The following is a 12,207-nucleotide window of genomic DNA, read 5'->3' as shown; positions in this document are numbered from 1 at the left end:
CCTCTTCTCAAGAGGTATTCTCAAAAACATCATCCACTCCTTCACTACTGCCCCAGGAAGCGTATTTGACCATGAATCCTGAAATTACCTTGGGAAGGCTCCTCTCTTGGTCTCCAAGTATTCACTTAGGCCTTTTTGTACTAGGTCCAGTAGTTTATTACATTCCCGCAATTTTTCCAGTAGCCTGGGTTCAGGGCACACAGTAAGCACCTGGAAATGGCATGAACAAAAGCACTGATAGCACCTCAATAACTTAATCACAAAAGTAGATATGAAGCAAAGAAGGGATTATATTTAAAAATGTCATGAGGTTTTGTTTTTTGGAGCATTGGTCATAAGAATGTTGGCATTTACTCAGTGAAAGAAAGGGCTTAGTAGTAGCATGAAGTATGGGAGTATTGCTAATGCCAGGGAATGCAACACAGAGATTAGGGAAAGGAGGCATGGAAAAGATCTGATTACACTCCAAGCCATTTATCTGCTATTCACACACATATCACAATGAGGCTGATATGCCTGGCAGACTGAAGTGAAAAGGGGAGGGGACGAAATAGCCAATGATATGACAAACTCTTGGCAAAAGAAGGCAAAAATGTTGCCGAGAACTAGAATTTTGGTCAGCTGCTCAGTTCAGACTGTCATCCCAGTTATGGACTGGAAATGTACTATAGGCTCACACACTCCCTTTTTCTCCAGTCCCCTCTTACATGTGGATTTGTTTTTCCATTTCTGAGTTTCCTCTAGCCGCAGTTAGCCATGAGATAGTTTGAAAATCAATCAACTATGGTTTAGCACTAAACTCCAAACCCACTTCTGGGTATGGTTTTAAATTATGGGTTGGAGCTAATCAAAGTTTGTCCAATTTGGACTGCATGGCGCAGCACGGTTAGACAAACCATGCAACCTACAGCCCATCTCCAAAGCAGCCAAATGAAAGACAGTCCTTAATAACTCTTGTTCAAAAATATGCATGGAGATTGAGCTGCAAACTTGCAAAGGATTCACCGATCTACAGAGATTACATTATTATCAGAGCCGAATTGCCCAACTAATGAATTTATGACCTCAGTGGATGGAAAATGATTCCAATAGGGAAAAAAAAATCTCAGTTGAAATTAAATGTAGAGGAGCTTTTTAAAACTCTCAAGTAAAATATGAATAGAATCAAGGAATGCCTGTAGCCTCTCACCTCTCTGTTTTCCTCAGCATTCTTCATGATCTTTCTCCACATCCTTTCCATGGTTTGGTAACGTTTGCTTTCCACTGGCAGTTGCCTATTGATATCTTCTGAGCTAAAAATGGGCTCTAGATAGAGCCAGGCACGCTGGCATGTCAGCCATTCTTCCAATACATCCTAGGAGGAATGCACACATTTCAAGAAAAGCACTGGAAGAATTAGCTCTCGTATTTATGGTCTGGACTTATACTGAAGATGGGAAAAGGGAAAAATCTACAAAATCTGTGCTTGGAATAGTTGCTTTAATGAGTATTCAATGATCATTCAAATGATCACCCACTGTTTCACATAAAATATCCTAGTGAGATGAAAGGAAGAGGTGCATTGGGGACTGGACACTACAATTTGACACATGCAAGAAAAGTATTGGGTTACAAATCCAGCTCACAATATCCAAACATATATACAAGAAAAAAACAAAGCCAAAAAAATATGAAACGGTGAAAAAAAAGTACTAGGAAAAGATATAGCAGATCAATCTAACATACTTCCAAAGCTCTTGAACAAATACTGGAACGTGCCCCATTTTCAATTAATTCAGTAGCTGGCAACACAAATCGAGCTAAAGAGATTCTGATTGCAATTCTATATTCAGTTATAGTATTTATTTTGCTAGTTTAAAACCCTTGCCTTTCCCTCAATGGACTTGAGGTGGATTACAATGTTAAAAAGATAGCAACTTTAAAATGAACCAGAAATAAAAACAGCATTAAAAATTTTTAGATGGCAGTCTTGATCTAATTACATTTTTAAAGCCCCTTAAAACATTTCAGGCTTGCAGCAGAAGTAGAAAGCCATCAAATAGGGCCCTTTCCCACATCTTCAGGAAGTCCATGCTTAAATCCCATTAAATTAAAGCTTTGCTAAATTCTTCTTCAGTACCTTCAGTGTTAGTGAGAAGCAGTGTATTAGTTAGTACTCAGGTTTATTTAGTACAAGAAATCATGTTTCCGTTTCTTGGATAAACTATTATTAAAGGAAATAGCATTTAAATAACAGCATCTTCATGGTAGTTTGGGATATACTAATGCGGTATGAAAGATGTGTTGTTTGGCTACTAGCAGTGCAACAGAAGAATAGGTGATATATCATTTTTCAGAAATGGTGGCAATATGAACCCAGTCATGCCATACAGCAGATGAAGCTGTAGTTTAAATTGGAACCTAGAGAGGAATGTATCATTTGAAGCAAGGAATACTGATACTCAGAATGAAACACTCTGGGTCTCAGTGTTCCAGAATGAGTACTGAAAAAGAGGACAGTTAGTATTAAAAATAAGATACAGCTTCTGTATTCACTGTGCTAGGCTGTGCATTCAAAACTCTCCTGCATAAAGCACTGCAACAACTGTGCAGGAAAAGCACTGCCCAAGTACTGCCCCCGCCCCCCCCCCCCCCGGTGCAAATTCTCTCCTTTAAAAAGTGGTAGTAGAATCATAAGAACAAGCCAGCTGGATCAGACCAGAGTCCATCTAGTCCAGAACTCTGCTACTCACAGTGGCCCACCAGGTGCCTTTGGGAGCTCACATGCAGGAGGTGAAAGCAATGACCTTCTGCTGCTGTTGCTCCTGAGCACCTGGTATGCTAAGGCATTTGCAATCTGAGATCAAGGAGGATCAAGATTGGTAGCCATAGATCGACTTCTTCTCCATAAATCTGTCCAAGCCCTTTTTAAAGCTATCCAGGTTAGCGGCCATCACCACCTCTTGTGGCAGCATATTCCAAACAACAATCACACGTTGCGTGAAAAAATGATTCTTTTTATTAGTCTTAAGTCTTCCCCCTAGCATTTTCAATGTTTGCCCCCTGGTTTTAGTATTGTGAGAAAGAGAGAAAAATTTCTCTCTGTCAACATTTTCTACCTTATGCATAATTTAATAGACTTCAATCATATCCCCTCTCTGACATCTCCTCTCCAAACTAAAGAGTCCTAAACGCTGCAGACTCTCCTCATAAGGAAGGTGCTCCAATCCCTCAATCATCCTCGTTGCCCTTCTCTGCACTTTTTCTATCTCTTCGATATCCTCTTTGAGATGTGGCGACCTGAACTGAACTGAAGTGGAGTCGCACCACTGCTTTATATAAGGGCATGACAATCTTTGCAGTTTTATTATCAATTCCTTTCCTAATGATCCCCAGCATAGAGTTTGCCTTTTTCACAGCTGCCATGCATTGAGTTGACATTCCCATGGAACTATCAACTAAGACGCCCAAATCCCTTTCCTGGTCTGTGACTGATAGCACTGACCCTTGTAGCATGTATGTGAAGTTTGGATTTTTTGCCCCTATGTGCACCACTTTGCATTTTGCTACATTGAACTGCCTTTGCCATTTCTTAGCCCACTCACTTAATTTATCAAGGTCTGCTTGGAGCTCTTTGCAATCCTTTGTGGTTCTCACCACCCTATGTAATTTGGTATCATCTGCAAACTTGGCCACCACGCTACCCACCCCTACTTCCAGGTCATTTATGAATAGGTTAAAGAGCACTGGTCCCAAAACGGATCCTTAGGGGACACCCTACATCTCTCCATTGTGAGAACTTCCCATTTTACACCACCCTTTGCTTCCTGTTTCTCAACCAGTTTTTAATCCATAGGAGGACTTCCCCTCTTATTCCTTCATTGCTGAGTTTTCTCAATAGTCTCTGGTGAGGAACTTTGTCAAAAGCCTTTTGGAAATCCAAGTAGACAATGTCCACTGGTTCCCCCTTATGCACATGCCTGTTTACACCCTCAAAGAACTCTAGTAAGTTTGTAAGACAGGAGTTGACTCTGCAAAAGCCATGCTGACTCTTCTTCAGCAGGTCCTGCTTTTCTACATGTTTTATAATTTTATCTTTAATGATAGATTCTACTAATTTACCAGGAACAGATGTCAAACTGACTGGCCTGTAATTTCCTGCCCCCCCCCCCTCCCGATCCTTTCTTAAAGATTGGTGTGACATTGGCCATCTTCCAGCCTTCAGGGATCGAGCCTGATTTCAGGGATAAGTTACATATTAAAGTGAGAACATCAGCAATTTCATGCTTGAGCTCTTTAAGAACTCTTGGGTGAATGCAATCTGGGCCAGGGGATTTGGTAGTATTTAGTTTATCAATGGCTGCCAGAACTTCTTCCTTGTCTACCACTATCTTCACTAGATCCTCGGATTCGCCTCCTAAGAACCTTGGTTCAGGTGCAGGAATTTTCCTCACCTCCTCTTGGGTGAAGACAGATGCAACCGGGCTACAGCTTAAAGCTCCCACCAAGTTCATGTTACCTCCCTACATATGGCTACAATGAACACAATGCAGTGGGTGGGGATGAGATTTGGAAAGTTTGAGCTGGAGTACAGTGTTGTTTCTTCCTGATACGTCCATGTAGTAAAGTTCTCACCAAATCTGAAGGATAATCAAATCCTCAGAGTGATATATTTTAAGAATTTTTCTTAGCTTAGATCATGATGAGCGATTCTTCAACATGTGGCAAGGAAGTTTCTTTTGAATCTACAGTTATTAACCTAGGACTAATTTTGGGGTCAAAGAAAACTGTGAATCAATCAATGTTTGCTTTTTAGATTCCCGGGGAAATTAAACTCATGGAGATTTACTCTCCTCGGCTTGGGCTACAGAACAGCTAGGCCCTACAAATGATGTAGCTCATATTCAATCACTTAACGGTCCAGCTCGAATAACTGCAGAGAGATTGCAAGGAAGAGTTAAAGTAATTACTCGCAGAATGACCCTGATGTTTATTTGTTTGTTTAGATTACTGTTTCAAGTGTCAGGCTTAGCCAGGTTCAAAACACCACTTTCTTGGCACCTGATTAAAGCTGCTCTGAGCTCTTCCATTCTCGTTGCTACTGGCAGGTATACAATATCTCTCAGAGTCAGGCTGGAGGTTAAGAAATTACTTTGCTCTCTCTGCTCTTCAAATTTCGTGGGCAGACAGGTGTGTAATTAAGTGTCTTCTTCAAAACAGGCAGCACTGAGACTTGTGTGGATGGTCAGAAAGCCATACAGAAAAATAAATGTGTGTCGAGACTTTCTGAGACTGAGATGAAGATGAAAAGTATTTCAGTCCCCAACATTCGGGCTATGATATGTTCCTGCAATCCGGCTGCCATGATAACATACAACCAAACCCCTTTGCCTCTTATCTATTGTTTATGGCAGTAGACAACAATTCCTTGTAGCAGTGTTACCAAAAATGATTCTTATATAGTCTGCTTCCTAAGGCCTTCCTGAGTTTCAGCACTTCCTTCAGTTTTCATCCCCCCTTTCCCTTACTGTATTTTAACTATCAAGAGAGAAAAATGGTATTACAATCTCTGGTGAGGCCTTTCTTCCTTGATAAAAAATGTTAGTGCAGCCATCTGGTAGAAATTCAGTGTTTTCAATAAAAAGAAATAAAAAGGAAGGGAAAAGCCAAGCACAACTGCACATCCACCTCAAATGATCACAAAAAACTGCAAGCAAGATTCTCATGTCACCCGATACCTTAGCCTCTGGTTCCATATCCTTGTTGTCATGAGACAAGCAAAAAAAACTTGGCAGATTGTTGTTCAAACTCAAAAAGATGGCTGATGCTCTTATATAAAGCAAAAGGTTAGAAAATTAAAGTTTCACTTTTTGCTTTGTCAAAGTAAATTACTAATAACAGCACAATAAGTAATATCAGGTCATTGGAAAAGATGTGTTTCTATAGGTAACTAAAATAATCCTTTAAAGTATAAAGTACTGTACTACTTGACAGCAGCCTGTGGGATAAAATGCCTCCTCCTTTGAATTGTTTTCGAAGCCTGCTTCATGCCACATTCTTGTGCAACTGAGGGCATCTTAAAGTGCACTAGGCATTGGTGGAAAGAAGTGCGGACTACTTGGACTATCCTTGCTTTCCCATGTTTATGTGATGCTCCCAGTGAATATTACTACTAATCTCTATTCTTCCCTCAGAGAAATATAGTTAAAGGAGGAGGGGACCAAGGATGGGCATAGGGTTAAGCATCCCCATCCCTAATGTGCTTTAAATTACTACTCCACTGCTGTTTTGTAATGACTTGGCAGCTAACATATTTCTGACAAAAGGGTTCTCGACCATTACATCTAGTTGAGCCCTGAACAGCTTCAATGCTTAATAGTGAGATCTGGGCACTTAGAGCTGAACCTGGAAAACAGTGTTACTAAAATGTAAATTGTCATGAAAGAATTTTATTTATAACACTGTCCATACAAGGGCCCCTGCAAGGACTCAGAGAGGGGAAATTCTGTTACCTCCCCACTGGCTCCAGTTCTGCCTCTTCATGGCCAGACCCATCTGATCTTCCTCTTACAAGCCATTTTAAACTTCTGGCTCACTCCCCTTTGTGCCAGCTTCAACCTGCCACTCTCCCTTGCTTTCTCCTCCTGATAGCTGCCTCCTGCTGGCCCCATCATGTCTCCATGCGCCATTTTGCCAACTGACCTATTTTTGGGATGATTGTACATGTACAAGCTTGGTTTTTAAAAAAAGATTTTCTTGAAAACCTGCAGTTATATGGATTTGCCTATCAGACAAGGACCAGCCCTTGAGTATTAGATATAGTGATTCCAACTGGCAAATTTTTATAGGAGAAATCTTGTGTTTAAACTGCCAGAAGGAATCAGCTCTGACTATTTTGTTCTAAGTATAATCACAGGACCTGAACCAAAACTCCATGGAATCTATAATGTGTACAGAGAATTTACTATAAGCAAGACCAGTTCTCTGTGTGTGGAAAGAGGGATACATACACAGAGGTGTCACCAGCATATTATCATCCCCATAGCTATTTATCTTCTCCATTAGATTCCTACTTGAGAATACGAAGTCATGTTTAAATACCTGTGTCATCTTCAATTTATTTTCCCATGTGTTGATCCTCTCCTCAAAGGGCTTCTTGAATGGCGAGAAAGACATACTTTGGGTCATGACAATGTGATCATCTAAAAGTTGAGAAGCTTCATCAGGGCTCTTCATGATAAATGTTCCTGTTTCTTTGTAAGGAAGAATATTGAAGAGGACAGATTCCCATTCACGTTCCATCTTATCCAAGGCCTAGGAAACAAGACACCATCAAGTCATCAGATGTACATTGGAAAACATTTGCCTCATCAAGAGTTGCAATTATTGGAAATAATAAGAATGGTAAACTGATGTCAGAGACAGAAATCTAGGCAATGGGAATTATTTTCCACAAGAAACTCTTTTTTGTGTGACAGGGAGTGGGTTAGGTCAGGTCTTTTCAGATCCTAAGAACCAGGTAGCCATGATGTCTAGAAATGTCATTATGATGTCTGTCAGCAGAGGAGATGGCATACTGCCAGGTAACCCTAGTCAAAGCAGCCCCATCATAGTATGGGCTGCTGCCCAGAGGTTCACTAAGGGTCAAACTCCGCTGTTCTTAAAGTGTTTATCATGGAGTATTCTGAGCAGTTGGAACAGCAGCAAAAAGAGGGAAGAAACACAAACACACACACCCGGCTTTGTTGCCTCATAGGAAAACAGCTTGGAGGGAGGAGGCAAGAGCCCTTCCTCCTCCAGCAATAGCATTCTGAGACTGCTACCAGTTCTCCTTTCCTTTTTAGAAGCCATTCACAGCAGAAAGTGCCAAAGGGAAGAAAAAGTATGGCCCCTTTAGCACATGCAGAATAATGCATTTTCAAGAAACCTTCAAAATAAATAATCATTATTCATTGCAATTATTGATAGGGGGAATGACATGTTCTTCTAGTATTGCATATTTCCTTTTCTCTTTTTTCCCCTTCTCTTTTCTATCTTTTGTAATTTTCTGTGGTTATTTAATAAACTTAAAAATAAAATAAAATTAAAGCTTCTAACAGAAAGCATCAGCCTGGCCACAGCAAAAAACCCGAGACATGTATTCCCTGAATGCAGAGGAAGGGGGATTTTTGGTCTGACCCAGCACGGCTCTTTCTGCAGTCTTATTTCTCTATCGGGGCTAGCCTGACACTTCTGGAAAGTCCACAAGCAGGACAGAGAGGAAGTCGTGTTCCTCTGCTGCTACCCTGTAGCAACTCTATGTTCAGTGACATATTGTTTCTGAATATGGAGGTTCCATATGTTTGTAAACAGCTAATAGTCATTGACACTCCACTGGGAGGCCTTAATGGGCAGAAGACACCATTTTATCTATATTGTAATTGATTTAGGATTGCCAGCTGATTGACTCAGCAGATATAGACTACATTTTATATATCTGTGATCAAATATCCTGTGAAGTTAAGAATGGCCTTGGCCTACTTTTTATCGAACCAGGGTGATGTCTGATAACAAATGGAACCAGGACTCCTCTGCACGAACAAGGTGAGTAAAACCCTTCCATTTAGTGCAGTCTACACAGAGATATTCTGGTTGGACCTAACTGAAAACAGTGGTGTTGGACTGCAGTAACTCTCCACAGGATTGCACTATTAGAAAAAGGTATCCTTGGCTGCACCAATTTAAACCATAAGGACAGAACCAAAGACAGCATTGTAGAATTCTCTCATTCATTTGTGGAGAATAAATTCATTAAAAATATTCACTATGAAAAATGAAATTTCTGTAGATAAGCACTACTTAATTAAAATATCTCTACCCCTGCCTTATTTATATTGTTTGTGTAAAGTGCTGTTAAGTTGCAGCTGACTTATGGTGACCCTGTAGGGCTTTCAAGGCAAGAGATGTTCCAGATGTAGTTTGACGCAGCCGTCCTCTGCATAGCAACTGAGGTCTTCCTTGCAGTCTCCCATCCAAACACTAACCAGATTGCACCCTACTTAGCAGCTGGGATCTGACAAGAGAAGACTAGACTAGGCCTTCCAACACAGGTTATTTATAATTCTAATTGTCTGCTTCCTATTTATCTGGGATAGCTAACTCAATGAAAAAATTGTCATGGCCTAGGTGAACTAATCTAATATTACACAGATTATTTTAACTATGTTCCCCTAGTATTATGCCAAATTTTGCATCTAATCTCCTAGAATAAGTCCATATCCTTGATGAAACACTTAAACAATGAAATTGCAAGGAACGTCAAATGGAATGTTCTCCTCACGTTCTCAATGGAGTATTCTTTCCCTGCAATCTCAGCTATTTTGGCAATGACTTCAATGTGATCCTGAAGCTTCATATCCAGGCAGCGGGCAAACGTCAAATTGGCTTTGGGCTTCACGTTGATTTTGATCTCCTCTGAAAGCATCTCCCAATGTCGGTTGCGCATGCCAGGATTACGCAGGCCCTGAATAAGCGGTATGTATGGTTTGAACTCCTCAATCTTGCTACGGATTTCCATAGCGACATCTTGGCATCCTGTATAAAATATGAAAAAGTTACAATAAGCAAAAGTTCTAAAAATACCACGCCGCATAATATACAATACAATGAAAACCAAATCCACCCTGCACAAAAATATAGGTCTGAATGGAAATAACAATGGGGAATGCAATACTGGATTAAGGAGAGAGAAACACTGGGCTTCAAATGTGGCTAAGTTCTTTATCTGGATGTCTGAACTAAAATTAAGTTTAAGTCCTTTTGTACACATACAGTTGGATCTACTGAGCCATCAACATAAGATCTTTCCCATGTTCCTCTCCCACCCATGACCTGCAGTCCTTTCCAACCCTGACCATGTGGGAGGAAGCGGAGGGGAGGGGGAAATGGGATAAAATTGCCCTTCCTGCTGCTTCTGCCAACAGAAGGGAGTGAAAAGGGTGATTTTGCCTCCTTCCCTCTCCCCACCTTTCTAGGATTGGAAAAGACTAGAGTTGGAAGGGGAGTCAGGGAAAAATCTGCTGTCCTCTAATCCGTGGATCATTGGACTGAAGTGAACCCATATATTCTAAACTTTAGATTTTCTCAAATATATGTTATACATGAGATTTGCTCCCTTTCAAACTGCAGTCATGGGAATGACAAAGGCTCTGTTTTCAAATACTTTAATTTACCACACTATAACATGCATCTGCATAACCTCTGGCTGCTCTTGCAAACAGAGGAATAATACCCCAGCATTGCCTTTGACAAGGTCAGAACATAACGATATAAAAAACCAGGCAGGCTTTCGAAAAATGACTCCATTATACAAGTGCGTATTTTTCTAATCCTCCTGTTTGAATGAATCACTCCGTTTCATATATTCATTCCTCCATTTTATCCTTTGTAAAAGTTGATTCACTGTGCCATTTAGACTAGTTCATTGTTTAGAACAAATAAAAGGTAAAAAAGTAAAGAACACTCACTACTGCTGAATATATTATAATGCAAATATAAACAACGGTGAAGACAATTTTAGAAAAAGTTGGTAATTCTTATATATGAGGCTTGTGGAAAGCACCTTAAAGAACAGCTGTTTTTATTACAGTATAAACTTTCATGGACTAGAGACTACCGCATCAAGCAGGCTTTTGTTCACAAAAGTTTATGTAGCATAGAGACCTGTTAGCGCAAGACTAACACAGCTACCTCTCTGCAATTCTGATGAAACTTCAAGACTTTCTAGAAAGGTGCAGGATTAACCGAGTGATTTTTTTGAAGTGTAATATAACTTTCCATTCCTTGAAACAGTTTTTGCACTTTGTAGAACTGTTATATCATCACTGTATACCAATTCATGTCACATGCATAATGTCAGAATCAAAGCTATCAAGGGAACCTAAGATGTCCATCTAACCACTGTCCAGAGCCACAAGTAATCAGTTGAAGATCCTGCCAATACCTGGAATATCCTTGAACTGCTTCACACACTTGTGCATTGTCTTAAAAGACTCATTGACATTCTTCTCCAGCTGCTCTGCATCAATTGCAGACAGAGGATCATTCATCCAGCTTTCAGACCAGCGAAGCCAGTCTGATGCTGTAGTCCAGAGGTCATAGAATGGCTGAAAATCTTTAACCATCTTGGACAATTTGTCATACTGTGGAAAGCAAAAGAACATTGATAACTTATGGACACTGTGTCTCAAGCAAAAGACTCATCAACATGTCTAAAGCAGATAGGCTTAGTGCCATTTTACCATGCAGTCAGAGTAAGAATGGTACACTCATCCTTTATGACTGCATGTTTATATCTTTTTCTGTTTGCTGAGACCAGTAAACAGTCCTGGCTCTGTATTGTTGAAGGCTTTTCATGGCCGGAATCACTGGGTTGCTGTGTGGTTTCCGGGCTGTATGGCCGTGTTCTAGCAGCATTATTTCCTGACGTTTCGCCTGCATGTGTGTCTGGCATCTTCAGAGGATCTGATCCTCTGAAGATCCTCTGAAGATGCCAGCCACAGATGCAGGCAAAACATCAGGAGAGAATGCTGCTAGAACACGGCCATACAGCCCGGAAACCACACAGCACCCCAGTCCTGGCTCTTCTTCAAAACTTGTATTAGGCCAAAGGAAACTTTTCTTCTGTTTCTAAACATGCCAAGATGGACACAATGATGCAAGCATTACAACAGCCTGTAATATTGACGGGCAGGAATCAGCTGGAGAACAGACAGGATGGAATAACAGGAGCATATGAATTGCAAGGGCTATACATATGCATTGGATTCACACCCATTGCCTTTCAAAATCTCTGTGTGAATGCATGCCTAATGATTAGCTCAACAATCATTCTACAGGAGACAAACATAGCAAAGAAAATGTGCCAATATAATATTGGCAACAATAGGCGTAATCCTCTTTCAATGCAAGAGGTTCTGAAGCAAAGATTCAGTATATCTTTATATGATATTCAGAGTCCCATTTTAAGAGCTGGTGCATCTGTGTTCAGTCTGCAGGGAGACATTCCAGAGAAACCAGCCAGGATGAGGGTACAGTGCTAAACTTCAGTTTTAAGTGGACTGAGAGAAATGCATACTTGCTTGCTGTGCCTGCATCAAGGGCAGTTTGGCCATTAAGCCTCCTATGAAAAGCCCTGGTGGCCTAAGAGTCATAAATGTGTCATAAATGAGCTTAGAGTGGATCACTCCT

The 12,207-nt window shown here is 40.6% G+C and overlaps 1 protein-coding gene across 1 annotated transcript in view; it reads right to left on the bottom strand.

Annotated features, from left to right (window-relative positions):
* DNAH1 (dynein axonemal heavy chain 1) overlaps positions 1 to 12,207 on the bottom strand; it is a 181,904-nt gene that overhangs the window by 102,981 nt on the left and 66,716 nt on the right. Inside the window, 5 exon segments of the mRNA XM_048487348.1 lie at positions 89 to 210; positions 1,190 to 1,354; positions 7,081 to 7,293; positions 9,299 to 9,552; positions 10,961 to 11,159. Coding sequence (XP_048343305.1) covers positions 89 to 210; positions 1,190 to 1,354; positions 7,081 to 7,293; positions 9,299 to 9,552; positions 10,961 to 11,159 — 953 coding nt within the window.

The sequence above is a fragment of the Sphaerodactylus townsendi genome, linkage group LG03, assembly GCF_021028975.2.
Source record: "Sphaerodactylus townsendi isolate TG3544 linkage group LG03, MPM_Stown_v2.3, whole genome shotgun sequence".
Classification (NCBI taxonomy): Eukaryota; Metazoa; Chordata; class Lepidosauria; order Squamata; family Sphaerodactylidae; genus Sphaerodactylus; species Sphaerodactylus townsendi.
Note: the sequence above shows the minus strand (reverse complement) of the source record. Positions and strands in the feature narration are given on the sequence as shown.